This window comes from Hemitrygon akajei, chromosome 11 (genome assembly GCF_048418815.1).
Source record: "Hemitrygon akajei chromosome 11, sHemAka1.3, whole genome shotgun sequence".
Taxonomy (NCBI): Eukaryota; Metazoa; Chordata; class Chondrichthyes; order Myliobatiformes; family Dasyatidae; genus Hemitrygon; species Hemitrygon akajei.
The window spans coordinates 86312380-86335750 of NC_133134.1; the positions used below are offsets into that span (position 1 = coordinate 86312380).

General features: G+C 45.4%; 1 protein-coding gene across 10 annotated transcripts in view; it reads right to left on the minus strand.

Annotated features, from left to right (window-relative positions):
- Window positions 1-18262: 18262 nt before the first annotated feature.
- The window catches only part of gatad2b (GATA zinc finger domain containing 2B), a 137749-nt gene continuing 132640 nt past the window's right edge, over window positions 18263-23371 (minus strand). For all 10 annotated transcript variants that reach the window (XM_073061307.1, XM_073061305.1, XM_073061306.1 and 7 more), the window contains one exon: window positions 18263-22440. In XM_073061307.1, the coding sequence (XP_072917408.1) occupies window positions 22307-22440 (134 nt within the window). In that variant the 3' untranslated portion in view covers window positions 18263-22306. The remainder of the gene's footprint in view (window positions 22441-23371) is intronic.

The window sequence follows — 23371 nt, forward strand, 5'->3', positions numbered from 1 at the left end:
CATCTGTTTTAAATGGATGTCCCTCAATTCTGAGGCTGTGCCCTCTGGTCCTAGACTCCCCCACTATAGGAATCATCCTCTCCACACCCACTCTATCTCAGCCTTTCACCATTCAATGATCTGAGTAGGGCCGTGCGTGTTTCCTCCCAAACCTTACGGCACCAATCAATATGGTCCCGAACCGATGGTACCGCAATCTCCTCCTCTTGCGCGGGGAACAGCGGGCATTGGTACCCAAGGGAGCACTCGAACGGAGACCTCCCAATGGTGGAGCTCACCGGAGAGTTGTGGGCGTACTCAACCCAGGGGAGGTGGTCGCTCCAGGTTGACGAGTGGTTTGCCGTTACACAACGTAGCGTCACCTCCAGGTCTTGGTTGACCCGTTCCGTCTGCCCGTTCATCTGGGGGTGGAAGCTGGATGACAAGCTGACCGATTCTCCTAAGACTTGACAGAAGGCCTTCCATATTTGTGAAACGAACTGGGGACCTCGATCGGAGACGATGTCTGCGGGGATTCCGTGGAGGCGGAGGACGTGGCGGCTGAGAAGATCTGCGGTTTCTTGAGAGGAAGGGAGTTTAGGGAGGGCCAGAAAGTGCACCGCCTTGGAGAATCGGTCTACCATGGTGAGGACAGTGGTGTTTCTGCGGGAAGGGGTAGACCGGTGACGAAGTCTAGGGTGATTTGGGACCAGGGACAGGTAGAGAACAAAGTAGACCCACAGGTGGCCGATGAGAGACCTTTCCCCGGGCACAGATGGAACAAGTCGAGACATAAGAACGGGTGTCCCCCTCCATGGACGGCCACCACAAGTGCTTCCTCAGGAGAGCCAGGGTCCGATCACTCCCGGGGTGGCAGGCAAACCGGGATGTGTGGTGCCATTGGAGAATCTGAGACCTGATGGAGACGGGGACGTACAGACGATCACCAGGTCCATTTCCAGGGTCGGGGTCGTCCCGCTGGGCTTCCTTTACTTTGGCCTCAATCTCCCAAGTGAGGGTGGCCACCACGCAGGATGGTGGGAGGATCGTCTCGGGACTGGAGGTGTCATCCTTGGAGTCATGCAGGCGGGATCCCGTTCTTGGATCCTGGACGGTACGTGAAGGTAAACTTGAACCGCCCAAAAAACAATGCCCAACGGGCCTGACGAGAGTTCAATAGTTTGGCGGTCTGAATATACCCCAGGTTCTTATGATCCGTCCATACCACAAATGGGTGTTCTGCCCCCTCCAACCAGTGCCTCCATTCTTCCAGCGCTAGTTTGACCGCCAGTAGTTCCCGATTCCCCGCGTTGTAATTCCACTCGGCGGGGGACAGTCGGCGACAGTAGAAGGCGCAGGGGTGAAGCTTTTCGTCTGAACTTGCCCGTTGGGATAAGACCGCTCCTACCCCGGAGTCGGAGGCGTCCACATCAATGATGAATTGACGGGATGGGTCCGGATGGGAGCGGTGGTGAAACGTCTCTTCAGGTCGGTGAAAGCTGAGTCCGCTTCGGAGTCCCAGCAAAACGGTGTGGTAGGGCGAGGTAAACCGGGTAAAGGGGGGCAGCCACTCAACTGTACTCTCTGATGAAGCTGCCGTAGAAGTTTGCAGACCCCAGGAATCGTTGAAGTTGTTTACGTGTCGTGGGTCTGGGCCATTACTCCACTGCCCGGATCTTCTCAGGGTCTGCTTTTACCAGCCCGCTTTCAATGATATAGCCTGGGAAGCTGACCGAAGGGACGTGGAACTCGCATTTTTCCGCCTTTGCTAATAACTGGTTTTTCCACAGTCGCTGAAGGACCTGACGGACATGGTGTACGTGTTCTTGGGGGCCGCTAGAAAATATCAGGATATCGTCAAGGTACACAAATATGAATTGATTGATAAAGTCCCTCAGTACGTCATTGATCAGGGTTTGGAAAACGGCGGGAGCATTGGAGAGGCCAAACGGCATTACCAAATATTTAAAGTGGCTCAGAGGTGGATTGAAGACCGTCTTCCATTCATCTCCCTCCCTCATCCTGACTAAATGGTAGGCGTTACGAAGGTCCATCTTTGAGAAGATGGTAGCTCCATGCAGTGGTTCAAATGCCGAACTAATGAGGGGTAGAGGGTACTTGTTCTTAACTGTTATATTATTCAGGCCTCGGTAGTCAATACAAGGGCGAAGCGTCCTGTCCTTCTTTTCTACAAAAAAGAAACCAGCGCCTACCAGGGAAGGTGAAGGTCTGATAATGCCCGCCATGAGGGATTCGCTGATGTACTTCTCCGTGGCCTCTCTCTGGTCTGGATAGGTTAAAGAGGCGACTGGTGGGTAGCGAGGCCCCGGGGAGAAGGTTGATGGCACAATCACATGGACGGTGCGGAGGCAGGGAAAGGGCCCGCTGTCCCAGGTCATGGTATTCGGTGGGGACTCGGGACAAATCGAGGGGTTCCGGGACAGGCGGGGTCACGGCAGCTTCCCTGGGAGATGGGGCTGACTACAGACAGTTGGCGTGGCAAGACTGGCTCCATTTGGCTATCCGATGTGGGGATTGTGTTGAGTCAGCCATGGGTACCCTAGGACTACCGGGGCTTGAGGTGAACGAATGAGGCTGAACCGTACCTCCTCCCAATGTTTGCTGGACAGGATCAAGGTCAGGGGAGGCGTACAGTGGGTCACCCGGGCCTCCAGGGGTGCAGTTAGTGGATCGCGAGGTATGCCAGCCTGGGCGGCTATGTCCTCATCCAGCAGATTGCCCTCGGCACGGGAAACCACCAAAGCGGATAGGGACAGAGACTGTCCTTGATAATTCACGGTAGCCGGGATCTGCATCCGAGTCTGGGGGGCTGAAGGGAGTGTCATCGGACCCACCAGAACAGTAGGAGCGGAAGCTCTGCGAGGAACGGCAGGGGAGAGAGGTTAGGGCTGGTTGGAGAAGGCAAGGTGGACTGTGGGGTGGCCCGAGGAACGGAGTAACCAGTCTTCTCTCTCAGACGTTCTCAAAGTCGATAATCTAATCGGATGGCTAGTGAGATCAGAGAGTCCAGACAGTCCGTGTCGTCCCTCGCGGCTAACTCATCCTTTATCTGATCCGAGAGACCCTGTCGATACACCTCCTGTAGGGCCTCGTCATTCCACCCGGAGTCTGCGGCCAATGTCCGGAACTCAATGGAATACCTGGCCACACTTCACGAAGCCTGGCGAAGAGTAAGCAGCCGTTTTGCAGCGTCCTTACCGTGAATGGATTGTTCGAAGACTTTCCTCATTTCAGGGACAAAGGAGGAGTAGGAGGAACAAACCTCTGGTCGGTTATCCCATATCGTGGTTGCCCAAGCCAAGGCATCCCCTCGTAGCAGCCCCACGATGAACGCAATCTTTGATTTATTGGAAGTGTAGGTACGTGGCTGCAGTTCAAAGACTAGGGAGCATTGTAACAGGAAGGACCGGCACCTACCTCGGTCCCCAGAGCAGGGTTCAGGCTCGGGTACATACGGCTCCCGAGGGGATGGTGTTGCTGATTCCGGGGGCGAAGCCATCCCAAGCGGTGTGGTTTGGGTAGTCGGGGTTCTTGGAGGGGACAGAGAAACAGAAGCGGAGACCCGGTCCATTCATTCACTGACCTATTGCACATTCGTGGTTAGTGATCGGGATTTCCGTGATCTCCCGAAGTAGTTGGTCGTGGGCACCTAATAGGTAGCCCCGGCTGGCCAGGGCCTGCTGTATGGGATCCGTGTCCACTGGGTTCATCGTGGCAATTCGTTCTGTTGCAAGGACATGGCAGTGGAACGAACCCAAGTGCTGAACATGGGCGCGGAGGCCGAGTCAGGAGGCGTTACGGTCGTAGCGAGCGTGGATTTGGTACCAAGGGAGTCTTCACCTGGAGCCTTGGTTTTAGTAGAGAATTCAGGAACGGTGCTAGACTTAGAACTGATAGTCCTAAGAACCATGGAACAAGGTTACTCGGTCAGGAGTCAACCAATGAACTGGCACCTTCTAGTTGTGGTCACAGGATTCTTATACTGCATTGGCTGATGGAAAGCAGGTGTTTGTAGTTAATGGGACCTGGGAATGATTAGAACTAAATGAAGTGATTGAGGCCCAATTCCTGAGGTAAATAGCCAGGTGGGTGCTTGCCAGAAGGGACCATGACACTCCAATGTCAGCACATGCTTTCTTAGATAAGGGACCTAAACCTGCTCACAGTGGTTCAAGTGAGGCCTCACCAGTGCCTTATAAAGCCCCAACATTACATCCTTGTTTTTTTATATTCTCCTCTTAAAATGAATGCCAACATTGCATTTACCTTCCTCACCACTGACTCAACCAGCAAGTTAACCTTTAGGGAATCCTGTATGAGGACTCCCAAGTCCCTTTGCACCTCAGATTTTTGGTTCCCAGAAATGAACAGAATTGGTGGGGTAGCTCTGTCACGATGTATTCAGGGTAGGTTGGGTAGAGATGTCCAGGTGTGTTTGGCAGCGGGATGGGAACCAGAGTGATAGTGCTAAAGATGTGCTAGTAGGTTTACAAGCACAGGCAATGTGTAGCAAGACTCCCAGCAAGCAGAGAATGATGACTGGGCAAACTTGCAGTCAACAGGATGAGTTGCAACGTAAAAGGCGGACAGAATTGAAAAGGGTGAATACAGGACTGAAGGTGTTATGTTTGAATGTGCACAGTATACAGAATAAGGTGGATAAACTTGTAGCACAGTTGTAGGCATCACTGAATCATGGCTTAAAAAAGACTATAGCTGGGAGCTCAATGTCCAAAGATACACGTTTGAAATTCCAGAGGGGACAGCCTCAGAATAAAGAGGCATCATTTTACAACAGAGATGAGGAGGAATTTCTTTAGCCAGAGAGTGGTGAATCTGTGGAATTTTTTGCCACAGCTAGCTCTGGAGACCAGGTCTTTATGTATATTTAAGGCAGAGGTTGATAGATTCTTGATTAGTCGGGGCATGAAGGGATACTAGAAGTCAGGAGATTGGGGTTGAGAGGGAAAATGGATCAATCATGATGAAATGGCAGAGCAGACTCGATGGGCCAAATGGCCTAATTCTGCTCCTATATCTTATGGTCTTATGGTACAGTTCTTGTGGGATGTGTCTGTCACTGTTTAACACCAGATTACAATAGTGGTGGGCTGTGTCCACAGCTCTCTGTAGTTTCTTGCATTCTCAGGCAGAGCAATTGCCGTATCCAGATGTGACGCTTTCTTTGTACCAATGGGCAAACAAAAATGGTTGGCACAGAGTTAGGTCGAAGGGCCTGTTTCTGTGACTTACCCCTCTACTGCTCTGTGACTCACACAATTTGGGTCTTGGACACCAGCTGGTACCTGGCTGCCACCCTCTGTTTTGGCACTGGGGCATAGTTAGGAGGGGCCAAACCACAAGGAAACCTGCACCTGGCAGCACTGACTGGGGAGAGGGTGGTGAAGTAGCGTACAACAGAGCTGGGATCCTCCTTCACACCTCTGCGCACTCCTGAACCGCTTTGGCTCCCCATTATCACTCACTGGGTGGCAGGCTGAAGGTATGTCTATATCAAAGGAGGTGTAAGGCACTCCTTTCCTCCAGTAGCCGGCAAGGCGTAGCACCTACTTAGTTCCCCAGTTAGATGGTGGATGGTCGTATGAGCAGCTGGTACGTATCACAAGTCCTAGTTATGCACCACTGACGCCAGGCAGACAATCTCTGAAGAGTATTGACAATGCTGCGGTCACCCGTCTTGTAAAGACACTGACCGAAAGAAGGCAATGGCAAATCACTTCTGTAGAAAAATTTGCCAAGAACATCATGGTTATGAAAAATCCATGATTGCCTGTGTCATACAACATGGTACATAACAAACAATTATCACTCCGCAGTGAATTACACGTAGAGAAATTCTGGAGGATCTCAGCTGTCCACCCATGCCCGGAGGACCGACACAACGTACCGTGTGTTTTGATGTATATGTGACAAATAAAGTTCATCTTTATTAAAATAGGGTGCAAACAAAACTATTTTTACAATGGGCTGGATGACTATCAACAGCCCATGAACAGTGTTGTGGTTGAGTGTCCCAACTTCCTAGGAGTGAACATCACCAGCAGCCTGTCCTGGTTCAACCACGGCTAAAAAAGTTCACCAAGCTCTTTACTTGCTCAGGAAAATAAAGAAATTCGGCAGGTTCCCGTTGACCTGTTTCAATTTTTATCAATGCACCATAGAAAGCATTCTGGTGGGATGCATAATGGGTTGGTATGGCAACTGCTCTGCACATGACCACAAGAAACTGAAGAGTTGTGGACATAAGAACACAAGTAGGAGCAGGAGTCAGCCATCTGGCCCATCGACCTGCTCCACCGTTCAATAAGATCATGGCTGATCTGACCTTGGACTCATCTCCATCTACTTGCCTTTTCCCCATAACTCTTAATTCCCCTACTATGCAAAACCCTATCCAATCTTGTCTTAAATATATTTACTGAGGTAGCCTCCACTGCTTCATTGGGCAGAGAATTCCACAAATTCACCACTCTCTGGGAAAAGCCGTTCTTCCTCATCTCCATCCTAAATCTGCTCGCTCGAATCATAGGCAATGGCCCCTAGTTCTAGTCTCACCTACCAGTGGAAACAACTTTCCTGTCTTATCTATCCCTTTCATAATTTTATCTTTCTATAAGATCACTCATTCTTTTGAATTCCAGCGAGTACAGTCCCAGGAGACTTGATCACTCCTCATAATCTAATGCCCTCATCTCTGAAATCAACCTGGTGAACCTCCTCTGCAACGTCTCCAAAGCCAGTATATTCTTCTTCGTGAGACCAGAACTGCACACAGTACTCCAGATGCAGAGTCACCAGTACTCTGTACAGTTGCAGCATAACCTCCCTGCTCTTAATTTCAATCCCTCTAGCCAACATTCCATTTACCTTGATAGCTTGCTGAACCTGCAAACCAACTTTTTGTGATGCATGCACAAGCATTCCCAAGTCCTTCTGCACAGCAGCATGCTGCAATCTTTTACCATTTAAATAATGATCTGATCTTCCATTTTTCCTTCCAAAGTAGATGACCTCGCATTCACATTGTACTAAATCTTCCAGACCTTTGCCCACTCACTTAACCTATCTATATCCTCTGCACAATTTGCTTTTCCATTCTAGTTAGTGCCATCAGCATACACTGCACTCAGTCCGCTCCATATCGTTAATATATATCATGAACAGCTGTGGGCCCAGCACCAACCCCTATGGCACACCACTCACCACTGATTGACAACCAGAGAAACACCCATGTAGCCCAACTGTCTGCTTTCTATTGGTTAACCACTCCTCTATTCATGCTAATACATCACCCCCAACTCTATGCATCCTTATCTTATGGATAAATCTTTTATGTGGCACCGTATTGAACGCCTTCTGGAAATCCAAGAAAATAACGTCCATCTGTTCGCCTCACTCCACTACACTTGTTATATTCTCAAAGAACTCCAGTAAGTTTGTCAAACAGGACCTGCCTTTGCTGAATCCATGCTGCATCTGCCTGATGGATCCATTTCTTTCTAGATGCCTCGCTATTTCTTCCTTAATGACAGCTTCAAGCATTTTCCCAACTAGAGATGTTAAACTAACTGGCCTATAGTTACCTGCCTTTTGCCTACATTCTTTTTTGAACAGTGGCATGACATTTGACTTCCAATTCACTGGGACCTGCCAAAGTCCAGAGAATTTTGGTAAATTATCACAGAGCCCTGTTGGCAGCCGATGGAGTAACATCGTCTTAGATTGCTCCTACCCTACTTACTTTGTTGTCTCCTACTGGTTCTTTTTGAAACCTTATTATAATATTTTAATACTGCTCTACTATGGCTGGGAAAAGAACAAAAGCCTTTGCAAAAGTAAGAGAAACAGAAGATGAATCCCTTGTCACTTTGGATTCTAACAGTGACTTCCTTAAACGGCAAAAATCCGAATTTTCTGAGGAGTTTCAACGACTTAATGGTAAATTGGATACATTCCAACTAACTTTAATTGAGCATGAGAATCGAATTCAAGAAAATACTGCAAAACTGGCAACTCTTGAAGATACAATTAAACTCTACAAAGAGTTATCCTTATCCAATGAAAAAATGATGAAAAGGATTATCAGTCTAGAAAATAGAAACAGGAGAAATAATTTGCAAATTTGGGTCTTGAAGAATCAATTGAAGGCACTGACCCTATGAAGTTATTCCCTGTTTTATTCACATCCGAGCTGAAGCTCGATCGAGCATATCGCTTGCCAGCTTCGCAGCCATTGTCATCGGCAGTGAGACCCAGCTCGGTCATTCTAAGTCTTCATGAATTTCGTCTCAAGGACCTTTTAATTTGCCACACCTGTCGACTAGGAATTATTGATTTCCATGGTTACAAGGTCATATTTGTGGGAGACTATTTGCCTGAAGTCATGGCTGAACATACGAAATACAAAGAAGTTATGTCGGATTTGTACGATAAAGGATTTAAACCATCCTGTCGGTTTCCAGCCTGTCTGAGTATTGTTTTGAAGAATGGAATGCAAAGAAGAATAAAGTCGGTTGAAGAAGCAAAAGTTTCTGAAGGCGGAAGTCTAAAACTTATATTTCATATTTGATCAACACAAGTGAATCTGCAGATGCTGGAAATAAATAAAAACACAAAATGCTGGCAGAATGCTGATCAGGATGAAGGGTTTCGACCCAAAACTACCTCCTCCCATAGATGCTGTCTGGCCTGCTGAGTTCTGCCAGCATTTTGTATTTTTATTCATATTTGATCAATTTTTTTCTGTTAATATGAATCTGAAATAAGGTTTCAATAAGCTTATGTATTGGCTGTTCATATACTGTCTTTCGTTACTTTTTCGATACTTTTTTATTTTATCCCTTTTTAAGGCTTTATTTTAATATAGCTTTCTTTGAATTTGTTTAAATTGACCTTTTTATATTTTTGAATACTGAGTTATTTTTCTTTCTATGTTGTGTCTTGGTAGGGATATAATTGACCTTGAAGGACTGAAGTTTCTGTCAGCAGGATTTTTTGGGGAGGGAACTTGGTTCTTAGCTCGCTGACTGCCTATTGGTCAGCCTTCTGGCTTTGGGTGGGGGAGGGGCTAGGGTCTAATTCTTTTTGGGAGCTGTGTTGGGTTGATTATATGATTGTCTGTTTGACTACCTTACCTTATGATTTGCTTTCTAGTTTCAATAACTTATGGCCTGATCTTTTAATTACATGATGATTTGTATTTAAAATGGTTCAAAATATTAACTTATTAGTTTGAATGTGAAAGGGCTGAATCATCCTATTAAACAGAACAAAGTGTTTGCTTATATTAAAAAATTAAAAGCACCCATTTTTTTTTACAATTAACACACATATGCAGCTGTGATAAGCTCACAATTTTTTACTCGGTGGGAGGGTATGCAATTCTATTCTTCGTTTAATGCAAAATCATGTGGAGTTTCGATTTTTGTAGATAAGTTTCCTTTGTTCAGCATGAAGTTGTTTAGGATCCTAGTGGTCGATTTGTCATTGTATTAGGGAGTTTAGACAGTAAATTGATTGTTTTTGCTAATGTATATGCCCCCAACGTAGACAATCCAGGATTTTTTGAACGCCTATTTTCGTTTCTGCCAGATTTGTGTACTTGCTCTATTGTAATGGGAGATTTTAACTGCTGGTTAGATCCAGTATTAGATCGCTCATCTCTCAAACCAGCCACACTTAATAAATCAGCTTTGTTTATCCAGTCCTTTCTAACTAAATGTGGTACAGTTGATGCTTGGCGTTTTCTTCATCTGACGGACAGGGAATATTCTTTTTTCTCTCATGTCCTTCATTCTTATACCAGGATTGATTATTTTTTTTATTGACAGTCGAATAATTCCATTGATTTGATCGATCAAGTATAAAGAGATTGCTATTTCTGACCACTCTCCTGTACTTCTATCTCTAAATCTTCCTGGTCCTATCCCTATGAGATTTTGGTGATTTAACTCTGTTATCCGATGAGGACTTTTTAAAATTTATGAATAATCAAATTACTCTTTTTTGAAGAAAATACATCAGAAGAGACGTCTCGTCTTATTATATGGGATACTTTTAAAGCATATATCCGGGGTCAAATTATTTCTTATATTGCAAACATCATTAAAAAAGCTAACAAAGAGAGAAATGAACTAGCTAATCAATTAAAACAACTGGATCGTAAATATGCATCCATACCTGATCCTGAAACATATAAGAGACGTATTGAAACCAAAACTAAATATGATCTCCTTTTAACCTATCCAATTGAAAGTCAGCTTTTAAAAGATAGAAGTCAGCTTTATATTCACGGAGATAAAACTGGTAAGCTACTGGCTAATCAATTGAAGCTATTTATAGCTAAGCAGCAAATTAAAGAAATACGTAAAATGAATGGGGATACGACAACTGACCACTTTGAAATTAATGACACTTTTAGGGAATTTTATACCAAATTGTATAGCTCTGACTTTGTTAATGGTAATATTGCAATGAATAATTTTTTAGATCAATTAAATATTCCTAATATTTCGATAGATGACCATAGACAATTGGATCAACACATTTCCCAGGAGGAAATTGCTCGGCTATTCGAGAATTGCATTCTGGGAAATCCCCAGGACCTGATGGATTCTCTGGAGAGTTTTATAAGGCTTTTTCCTCCTTGCTTATACCACACTGATGTTCTACCCTTACAGATTCCTTCAAGATTACCAGTCTTTTTACGATTTACCATTTCGCTTACTCTCAAAAGGAATAAGAATCCTACTGAATGTTCTTCGTATAGACCTATCTCTTTACTCAATTTTGCTACTAAAATTTTATCTAAAGTGTTGGCTCGCAGACTTTAAAATATTATATCTTCTATAGTTTCATATGATCAGACAAGATCCATTAAAAATTGATATTCCCATTTTAATATACGGCATTTGTTATATGTTATGCATTCTCCATCTAAGGAGATATCAGAATGTGTGATATCTTTGGATGCGGAGAAGGCCTTTGACAGAGTTGGATAGAATTATCTTTTTACATCCTTAGAAAAATTTAATTTTGGACCTAATTTTATTCATTGGATTAAATTACTTTATTTCCTTCCGCTTGGGTTCTTACTAATTTTCAGAATTCTAAAACTTTTAAACTCCAACGTGGAACTAGACAAGGTTGTCCTTTGAGCCCTCTGCTTTTTATTTGCCATTAGAACCCTTAGCAATTGCTTTTCGAGAGTCTAAAGAGATTACTGGTATTTTAAGGAGAGGTACATAAAGTGTTGCTCTATGCTGATGACTTATTGCTTTTTATCTAATGTTACAACCCCTTTACCATATGTGTTCCATTTACTGACTAATTTTAGTCTGTTCTCAGGATATAAATTAAATTTACATAAGAGTGAACTGTTTCCTTTAAACAATTTAATACCATCCGATATTAACCTTCCTTTTAAGAAAACAATTTACATATTTAGGAGTAAAAATCACTAAGAATTGTAAAGATTTATTTAAGGAAAAAATTTTAACTTTATTGAATTATGTTAAAAAACACTAATTGGTTGCCTCTCTCTTTATCACTGATTGGCCAAATTAATTCTATTAAAACGAATATCTTACTTAAATTTATATACCTTTTTCAAGCTGTGCCTGTGTTTATTCCTAAATCTTTTTTTGACTCTTAGGATTCAATTCTCTTTTCCTATATATGGAAGAATAAAAAACCTCGAATAAATAAATTTCACCTTCAAAAAACCAAACAGAATGGAGGCTTTGCCTTACCCAATTTTAGATTATATTATTGGGCAGTTAATATATGAAATATTACATTAACCATGGGAATTGCCCTATATGGGTTTCTTTGGAAGTCAATTCTGTTATGAAATTTTCCATTACTTCCTTACTTAGATCCTCACTTCCTCTGTCTTTAAATAAACTAACTGACAATGTGGTGGTCAAACATACTTTGAAGATTTGGTTACAGTTTAGAAAACATTTTGGTTTATTGAGATTCTCCCACTCGAGTCCCATCCTTTCTAATTGCTTTTTTAAACCATCTTTAATGGACCTATCTTTTAAAGAATGGGATAGATTGGGTATTAAACGTTTTCAGGATTTGTTTGATGGAGGGAATTTTTCTTCTTTTGTGCAACTTCCAACGAAATTTAACCTTTCCAATACTCACTTTTTTCGATATTTACAGATTAGAGATTTTTTAGGATCCCAACTACATACATTTCCTACAAACCCAGATAAGAACATAATAGGTACAATTTTTAATCTGAAACCTTTTGACAATGGTTCAATATCTCACATTTACGGTCTGCTGTAGGGACTGAAAAGGCCTCTTTAGATAAAATTAAAGGAGACTGGGAAAAGGATTTGCAGATTCTCATATCTGAAGAGAACTGGAAGACTTTTAAAATTGATTAATTCATCATTATGTGCTCGTCATTCTTTATTACAATTCAAAGTGGTACATAGAATTCATATGTCTAAAGGCAAGCTCTCTCATTTCTATGCAGATATTTCCCCTTACTGTGATAGATGTACTAATGGAGTGGTCACACTAATTCATATGTTTTGGACATGTCCGAGCCTTGAAAAATTTTGGAAAGATGTATTTCAAACTTTTTCTGTACTCTTCAATGTTAGTTTTATGCCCAATCCCTTGACTGCCATGTTTGCTATTGTTGAGGATAGTATTACAAAACTGAAGCTATCTAATTTGCAGGTATTGTCCAGGCTTGCGCCCTGGAAACTTTCCAAGGCGTAAATCCGTGGTCTATCAAGACTAACGGAGGCCTACTACTACTATTGGCCTTTAGGTCTCTTATGGCCAGGAGGACGATCTTGCTGAAGTGGAAGGAGGCTGCCTCGCCCACTCATGTTCAATGGCTATCTGAAGTTATGTTGCGCCTTGATCTAGAGAAGATTCATTGTTCGATTTCTGATTCTAAACATGATTTCCTAAAGTTATGGGGACCCTTTCTGAGTATTTTCATAATCTTTGAACTGTTATTAAAGTATGGTTCTGAGCCATTATTATATTATATGGTAAGGTTTTTTTTCTCTTTTATTTTTCACCATCCAGCTCATTTTGGTAGTGGGGGTAGGTATTTTTAAAAATAAAATACAATCACTCTACTTTATTTCATAATTCAATCTTTTTTCTACATGATTTATTTGGAATATGGGATACTGTGATCATATTACTGATTTAAATGTAATGTAATTCGTACTTGTATCCTTATGAATTTTGTATTTATACCCATGCAATTTATATATTAAAAATATTTAAAGAGAAATTATCACCAAAGCCTCAACTCTAACCCCGCCATTTATTTCAGTACCCTGGGATGCATTCTGTCAGGACCAGGGGACTTGTCTATCTTCAGGCCCACAAGTTTGCTCAGCACTACCTCTTTAGTAATAGCCATTATATTGAGGTCCTTACCTCCCAGTGCATCCGTAGCATCTATCTTTGGCATGTTTGACATGTCCTCCACTTTGAAGACCAACACAAAACAGCCATTCAAAGCCTTGGCCATTTCCTCATTACCCAATATCAATTCCCCCTTCTCATCCTCTAAGGGACCTACGTTCACTTTTGCCACCCTTTTTCACTTCATATAATTATAAAAACTTTTATTATCCATTTTTATATTTTCTGTTAGTTTAGATTCATAATCTACCTTCCCTTTCTTTATTGTTCGCTTAGTCCTTCTTTGTTGCTTTTTAAAGTTTTCCCAATCTTTCAGTTTCCCACTACTCTTGGAGACTTTGTATGCACGAGTTTTTAGTTTGATGCCTTCCTTTATTTCCTTAGTTATCCATGGATGGCTCTCCCACCCTTACTGCTCTTGCTTTTAACTGGAATATACTTTTGTTGAGCACTGTGAAAAATCTCATTGAAAGTCTTCCAATGTTCCTCAACTGTTCCACCATATCACCTGTGTTCCCTATCTACCCTATCCAACTTCTCCTTCATCTCATGGTAATCTCCCTTATTTAGACATAATACACTGATTTTAGATTGAACTATTACACATCAACTTGCATAAGAAACTCAATCATACTGTGATCACTCTTTCCAAGAGGATTCCTAACTACAAGTTCACTGATTTTACCTGTCTCATTGCACAGGACCAGATCTGAGATAGCACATTTCCTTGTAGGTTCAGTAACACGCTGTTCAAAAAAGCCATCATGGATGTATTCTACAAAGATCTCAAGATTACCTCGACCAACTTGATTTACTCAATCTATGTGCAAGTTAAAGATCCCTCATGATAACTGCTGTTCCATTCTTACATACCTCAGATATTTCTGTTTATTGCCTGTGCCACTGTAATGCTATTATTTGGTGGCCTAAAGACAACTCCCACCAGTTATTTGTTTCCCTTTACTATTCCTAATCTCTACCCACATGATTTAAACATTCTGCTCCTTAGACCTTATGTTGGCTTTATTGCCCTGATCGCATCCTTAATTAAGAGCACTACCTGACCTCCCTATCCTCTGTATTACCTGATATCCTAATCCTCTCCACCCTGCAACTATATCTCTGTAATGGCCACTAAACCATTCCCCTTTATACTGATTTATGCCACAAGTTCACTGACCTTGTTATGAATACTACAGGCATGCATTAAAGTGCCCTTACACTCATGGTCCCTTTAAAATCTAGTAACCTTTGACTTTTCTGCACTCCACCCTTTTCTCATTTTTAACTTTTTTCTCTTTATCCACAATTTTCTTTTACTGTGTCCGTACTTCTCCAATCTGTTGATCCCACCCTCTATTATTTAGTTTAAAGCCCTAGTTATGCGATTCACTAGGATTCAGGTCCCATCACAGTTCAGGTGAAGCCCATCCCATTGGTACAAGTCCCTCCTTCCCCAATACTGGTGCCAATTTCCCATGAATTCAAACCCACTTCTTCCATACCAATCCTTGAACCACGCATTTAACGCTCTAATCTTCTTAACTCTCTGCTAACTTGCATATGGCTCAGGTAGTAATCCAGAGATTACCTTTTTGGTTCTGCCTTTTAATTTAGTCCCTAGCTCCTCAAATTCCCTCAGCAGAATCTCTTTTATCATTCTACCTACATTGTTGATTCCCACATGGACCAGGACAACCGGGTCTTCACACCCCGCCCCCAACCCAGCAAACTCCTGTGCTGGTCAGAAAAAAATGTCCTGAACACAGGTGGACCTGTGTCAGGTGTGGGGGGGGGGGTTGTAGAGAGAAGGGGGTGTGGAGGAGAGGTAGGGTGATAGGAAAGGTAGGAGAGGGGGTGGTGAGAAGGGGTAGAGCAGGTCAGGGAAGGGGAGAGAGGGAGAGAAAGAGACGGAGTGGGGGCAGAGTTAAAGGAAAACTGAACAGGAATCACCGAGTCCTACAACACAGAAACAAGCTGGCCCTTCAGCCCACTATATCTATCCTGCCCATTGTACTGTAGCCTTCCCTGCCGTTATGACTCAAGCGCTCATCCAGTTAACTCTGAACTTTTGTCAGAGTCTCTGCCTTCACCAGCGCTTCCGGCAGTGTTCCCGATTCTGACCCTCTTTTGTTAGGGGAAGAACTCATTGGATCCCCTCTAAACCAACCTATGTCCATGATCATCTTGTGTTTCGATGCTCAGGTACTGTCAATAACAGTCTCAGAGGAGGTGGGTGGGGGTCTACCATTGACCCACATATGCCATACCCTGCCCTGTCCCTATTTGACTTTGCACTTAAATCTGACTTGTCAGCGACGTTGCCTAACTTTCCAACTGATCCATATCCTGCCTTAGCCCTAGAGAATCATCCTCGCAAATCCAAACTTACTGATTACACCCCCTGCATTGCCATCAAAGGACTCAGCACCGATCCTAGTGGCACATCACTGGTCACAGACCTCAAATCAGAAACATCTCTCTATTACAACCAATCTGCTTTGCCAGTTTGCCCTAGATCCCACGAGTTCTAACCTGGAGCTTGTCCTCGTCAAAATTCATGTGGGCACTGTTTGCACGGAGCAAGGAGGAGACCCGATCAGCAGGATTAAACATTTTACTCAGTCATGCGATTAACAGTATACGATGGATAATTTACCGTGCACGACCCTGAGAAGTAGCGCACGCTCATTTGAAAGCCCAAAAGAAGTGCACGCACATAGGAGGACCAAATTGATTCACCGCACAATCGACCCACTCCATGTGCATTCGCTACCTTCTCGCAATCAACTGGATAGGCACCATCCACTACACTCCCCTTATCAATGCATTTAGTTACCTGCTCAAACTCAAACAGTAAGTTTGAGAGGCAGAGTTCCACCACCAGCAATGCTATTGCTGATCAATCCCTGGCTTTTCAATTGAAGATAAATGCCATCCCTTAGAATTTTTATCCAATTTTCCCTACCAAGAGATTTCAAAAGACTGAGATCAAATGGTTTAAGATACAGAATTTGAAAACATCAAAAAGCTATACAGCACCAAAGAAGGCTTCAACCCAACTTGTTCATACTAAGTCGAGCTGGTATCATTTGACTGCGTTTCCCTCTAAACCGCATGTGAGAAGGTGACGAGATAGATTGGCTCATTGAGCGGTGTCACAAAAATCTCATATACAATATCAGCAAGTTGAAGAAACTGATTATGGACCAGAACGGGGAAAGGGAAGTCGAGAGTCATTGAGTGGTCAGTGGTGAAAAGGGTGAGTTTCAAGTTCCTGGACGACAACATCTTGCAGAATCCAAACTTGACCCAACACATCACGCAATCACTTAATTAGGAGTTTGAGATTTGAAATGTTATCAAAGACTCTTACAAAGGAAAGCATTCTGACTGGTTGCATCACCATCTCGTATGGAAGCTCCACTGCACAGGGCCACAAGAGGGTTGTAGATTCAGCCAGCTATGCAACATTAATGACATCTTCACAAGGCCCTGGCTGAAGAAGGTGGCATCCATCAATAAAGATGCTCACCATCCCAGACATGCCTTCTTTTTGCTCAACGATTCAGCAACAGCTTCTTCCCCTTTTGCCATCAGATTTAGAACAGTCCATGAATACCACCTTGTTATTCCTGATTTTTGCACCATTTTGTAATTTAAAATAAAGTATTTGCACTGTACTGCTGCTGCAAAACAACAAATTTCAGTCAGTGATAAAGCTGGTTCTGACCTGCTGAGATCAGATGCTGTCTGACACTGTATTTCTCCAGCAATTGTTTTTGCTCCAGGTTCCAGCATCTGTTGTCTTTCGTGTCTCCTCAAAGCTTTCAACCTGTACAAATGCCGTAACTGCACCCACCTCTACTACTTCTTATCCCATATACACACCACCCTCTGCATGGAAAATAAAGTACCCATTTAAATATTTCCCTACGTCCTCTAGTTTTGTACCCCTCTAGCTGGGGGAAAAGACTTTGGCTATCCACTTTATCTATGCCCTCATGATTTTCTGTATAAGGTCACCCTCAGCCTTCTCTGTTTTGGGGAGGAAAGTCCCAGGCCCAGTCCAGTCTATCCTTATAACCCAAGCTCTCCAGTCCTGGTAACATCCTTGTGAACCTTTTCCGCAGCTACTCTAGTCTAGTATATCCTTGCTATAGCAGGGTGACTGGAACCATACGCAGTTCTCCAAACATTAAAATGGACTTTGTTTATTGCATTCTTCCTTGTAAAAATTAGGTATACTTTGTTTTTCTTGTGAATGTCACTTATATGATGCATGTGGACAATGATTTAGATCGAAAAGGTCAGGGTGTCGGGACCGGAGGTGAGGGATGGGCTAGTTTTGCTCCCTGCTCCGCTGTGCGCTGAACTAAGGGTCTGTGGACAGGACTGTCTTTGTGGACTTCAGTTCAGAATGTTATTCACTTGTGTGCATTGTTTGCTGATTTGTTTTTTTCTCTCTGCACATTGGGTATTTGATGGTGATTTTTATAAATAGATTCTTTTGGGTTTCTTTGTTTTGTGGCTGCCTGTTTGGAGACAAATCTCAAGGTTGAAAATTTGGACTTTTGTTCTAGAGGAACCTTGTACAGATGTGTCCATTGAAATTGAACTATGTGCCTATGATTTAGATTGCATCTGCGTGTGTGACATAAAACTCAACTTTGCAGTGTGGGCTTGGCAGTGTCTTGTACAGCTGTAACACAACCTCCCAGGATTCTTGTACTCTGTGCCTATCGATGATATCTGAGGGACACAGAGGAGAGGAGCTGGAGATCACTCGGACTAGCAGCTCAGCAATAACAGGCGAGAAGGAGCCGGCTCAGACGTAATGACCTGATAGTTTATTACCACATACACCGTCTCACTGAGGAGGTTCACCTGGTTCCTTATTAAACACAACCTGTAAGTAATAAATATTACAAAGGTTTTTTGAAAAACTTGCTTATTTTGTCAGTCATTGGATGACTAAGTCTTGGCAGTTTCTTTTTTTCCCCCCCATTGGTATATAACATCTGTGATACAGCATCGAGTACACAAATTCAGCACAATACAAAATAATAAACAAGCTGAGCAAACATCAATCTACTGTTTGTTTTTCTTTAAAAAATAGAACAAAAAGAAAAACTAAATTAAAAATTTAAAAATGAGAGAGAGAGTAGAGGAAGGACTGACCCCATTGTTAGGAGAAAGGGAGAGAGAGATGGTTAACGCCCAGTTAAACTGTAAACACGCAACACAAACCACTGGGAACGCTGTCCGCTGTGTCCCGGGTATAGACCGTACAGCCAGCGGGCGCACTTCACTTAAACATGGCTTCAGTTGCTGAAATCAAGAGGCAGAAGGGGACTGGAGAGGGGGACAGTTGGTCTTGTAGGACCAACACTAGTGTGTGTGGGGCAATAGGGCCTTTGTATCTCACTCCTGCCTTCCTGGAGTGCAGTCGGCACCCACAGTGGATTCTGCCCCAGTGCCGGAAAGTATTCGCTGGGCATTGAGGGGGGTGGAAGCTTCACCCACAGGCCACTCTGGCCCTTGGTAGGACAGAATTGCTCAAGTCCGAGCCACGGAAGGGTGCACTGTGTCAGGTGGTGAATGCAGCCCACTGACATCCACCAGACCCCTCCCTGTCCCACCACTAAACCGTGCTGCTGCTCTGGGAGAGAGCTACGACCCGAATCCAGCTGGAAATGGAAGAAGGTGGGTACATGGTGGGAGGAGTGGGTGTAAGGAGAGCTGCTGCCTACACTGAAGGGTGTCTGGGCAGAGCTCCCAGACTGAAGACCAGTGCTGAACTATCCTCCCCCAGGGGTCCCTATCAACCCCCACCCTGCTACAACCCTGCTCTCACGCCCAATAGTTCTGTGGGATCTTTAACGTCCGCCCGAAGAAGTGGGGGAGTCTTTTTGGGGGGGGGGGGGGGGGTGAAAGGGGGTGGGGGAGGCAGACGGGGCCTTGGTTTAACGTCTGGTCCGGAAGACGGTGCCTCCGACAATGGGGCGGGGTTCTCAAAAACTGACCGAACCCCCCATCCTCCCAGGGGCAAGGGAGACACCCAACGTTCTGGTGTGCCCCAGACACCACAATCTTGTCGGAGGCTCGCTGGCAGTCTCTTGGAGAGTAACTTGACTTATTGTTTCCCAATATACAATAAACCCCAACCCACCCACCAGAACACATAATGTAGGGAGAGCAGCTCGCACACTCGCTGAAGCCAGGGATGAACAGTGACATAGCGCCTGAGGCCGAGGGTATGGAGAGGGGCGATTAGCCCTTTGCCATTATCTGTTCCTACCCATCAGCGCCAGGGAGCGGGGGGAATAGGAGGGAGGGAGGTGAATGGGAAAGAGGGAGGGGAGGGGGTATTTGGGGAACCCGGCGCTGCTGGCCAGGAGACAAAGTGAATAGTGGCCTCTCACAGAGATGCTCATGTCCACACACAATGGCAAGGAGTTGCAGTGATGGATGGAATGGAGTGGGGTGGGGAGCACTGATACCAAAGTACGACTGACCACTATTGTCTCAAGCTTGATCTCAATGCCCCTCCCTGGAGGCTGTCATTGTGTTTGAGAGAGAGGCACCAGAGTGCAGCTGTCAGAATCTGAGTAGAGAGATTGTGTGTGGGGGGAAGGTGAAACCTTTGCAAGAGGCGGCCAGGATCAAGAGGAACTATTAAAGGGGAGCAGAAACAATTAGAAAATTTCAAAGAGCTAGCATGTGTTCAATAGGTTGAACAGCCTCCCACTGCATTGCACAATATAGCGGTTTGTACAGTATAGGACAACCTCTAATCAAAACTGTCCCCTTCTGTTCATCTCACTCCACAGAGTGCAGAGGCCTAACCCAGTGACACCGATTGGTGGGTGGACGGGCTGCTTCCCACAAACATTACAGCTGGTCTGGGGTTCAGCCTTACATGGGAAGGATGCTGGATCTGAAGTTCACAGATGACTCCTGAAGGATTCAGAAGCTCTGATTTTAGTTGGGCAAAGTTGCTGTGGCCACATGCTGCGAAGTGTGGGGCATCAAAATTGTTTGAGAGTACAATGCCGCATGTTTCTGTTAAACCAGCCAGAAGGGACCGCACGATAGAGTTTATTCTGTCAGGCTGGAATATGGAATCCCAAATGATTCACAGCTCAACATCGCCCTCTCTGGCTAGAAATGGGGTGGCAGCAATCATTGAGTGAGTAAGATTCATACTCTCTCAGCCTCCTGGCCTCAATACTTATCTCCTCGGCAACTCCCCCCCCCCCCCCCCCCCCACCACACCACACCACACCCAACCGCCCACTGTCCATGTCTTGCAAGGTTTGGGGAACTTTCCCTCATCAAGGGGGTGAGAAGGTAAAGGGAGGCACAAAGGCGCAGCAGGTAGAGCTGCAGCCTCATGGATCCAGGGACCCTGATCACTAGTCACTCTTGGGTTTACCAGCTCCCATTCCAATACCCCCCCCCCCCCCCCCACACTGAACAGAGCCCTCCGGATGACCCCTCTTCCCTGAGGTCAGAGAACTTCCCATTGTGGATATAGGTAAAACCAGAGGACTTGGATCTAGGATACGGGGGCGGGGGGGGGGGGGGGTGGAAGAGATTTGGAGAGGATCAGCGAGTGGGAGGGGGTGGTGAGCAGTCAGAGAGAGTCAATGAAAGTGTCTAGATGAGCATTTCTATTGCCTGGGGAAGCCTATGGGCCAAATACTGGGAGATAGGACAGTGCACACTGGCAGGTGGCAGTCCAAATGGCCACTTCCTATGCTATTTGAGTGTGATTCACAACAGATTCTGCAGATGCTGGAAATCTTGAGCAACACACACAAAATGCTGGAGGAACTCCGCAGGTCAGGTAGTACCTATGGAGGGGAATAAATAGCCAACATTTTGGGCTGAGACCCTTCATCAGGAAGCGGAAGCAGAAGCTGGAATAAGAAAGTAGGGTCAGGCTTTTGCTCCCTTCCTTTCCAGTCCTGATGAAGACTCGAATCTTAATGTCGACTGTTTAATCCTCTGCACAGATGCAGCCTGACCTGCTGAGTTCCTCCTACATTTTGTGTGTACAGGGCTGTGCTTCTAGGTCTCTCTAAGTCCTCAGATGCTGTTGGAGGGGCCACTGACATCTGGAGGCCTTTGCACAATATACACTAAATGAGTGTTGAGGCAGGGGTTTGGAAAGATCCCACTTCCCATCAGGGAAGGTGGGCTGGAGAAAGGGGGAGAGGGAAGGCTGGGGCATTATCTGGAAATGAAAGGGCTCTATACACATGGTATGAGGTTGGAGCATGCCTGGACACTGCTGAACTTCTGACAACACTCATGTCACTGCCCCTGGGTGTGTGCATAACCCTCTCTCTCACTGCAGGATGGCCCTGCGGAGGACACCTAATATCATTGCTGTTCCCCTTGTTGGACAGCTGCCACATGAATCTCTCCCAACAGGTGGGAAGGGGGGAGAGTGACTGGTGAGCAGGGGTCAGGGGTGAACTGGTGCTTGTGGGACTAGGTTAAAATCTCTCTCTTTCCCCCCCAACCACCACCTATTTCCCTAAACTCCCATCTGAGCCAGAGATTAGGGGTGCACAAGATAGGGAAGCGTGGGAGGGAAGAGAGGGGCCCAGGAGGCTGGGGTTAGGAGGAAGATGGGTGCAGGAGGCTGGTGGGGGATACAAACACACACCTCTGGAGCGCGGCCCTTGCCTTGTGGCCTGTGCGAGTGGGGGCGTGCGTAGAGGGGCGGCCCCACATCCCTACAACGACGTTAGCATTAGACACATAGTACAATAATATCGGGGAGGAGGTGGGACTGCTCCCGTAAGCATTGGGTTAAGTACGAGGCACCAGGACAGGCACTGCATGCGGCGGCAGCCCCTCACTTCGGTGTGCTGACGGACTGTGGGATGGGCCTGGGCGGGATCATATCCAGCAGGTACTCGCGCTGACGGTCCGCCAGACTTGACCCCTTCTGACTCCCGACACCGGCGTTCAGGTACGACATGTTGACCCCTGCAGAGGGAGAACAGGAGACAGAGGGTGAGAGGCAGCTCCCTCTCCTGATGCACAAGGGCCTGTCTGCCAGCCAAATCCACCCCCAGTGTGGCAGGTGTTGTGTCTGGTGCTGCCCCCCGCTGGATCACATGCCCAGAGAGACGGTCTTCACTGCCTCAGCTGACCAGGGAGCCGGGTGCCACTGGCTCAGCCAACCCAGAGAGATGGTTGCCACTGATTCCAACCAACCAGAGAGACAGATTCACTGGCTGAGACTGCCCAGGGAGATGGTCTCCATTGGCTCAAACCTACCAGAGGTGGTCAAAAACAACCAGGTAGATGGTCTCTGCCCACACACCCCCAGAGACAGAGTCCACTGGCGCACTGCACCCAAGGAAATGGAGGCCAATGAGCTAACCCTTCTACAATGGCTGATGGCCCCTACTAACCACATGCCCCCAGGAGCAGCAGGGAATGGTTTGGCTTTGCCTGATTCCATCATTACCCATGGGTGTTAGTGGGAACCCAGTAGACAATCCACAGATAAAAGATTCTGGGGTGGTGGGGAGGGCTGGGTGGTTGGAGTGTTGGCAGACTTAGAATCAACAATAATTTTCTGAGTCTACATGATGTAGGTCAGGACAGTGAAGCTCCATATGACAGTATCCCACCGGATCTGTGTGTGTGGGAGGGGGGGGTATTTATTCACATTGGTCACACACTGATTTTCTGCATTGCCCAGTGGGTGCCGGAGACTGTGAGTGGGAACATAAGACTCTCAGGGTATCCCCTCCCCACTCAGAAGCCTACCTGCCACACCCGTGTCGATACCATGAGAACATGACTGTCGAGACTTTGACCCTCAGACTCCTGGTATTCCTGGATCCAGAATTCCCTCCTCCTTGTTAGGCGGAGGCACAGAAAACTCTCACACTAAATATGTCTACTA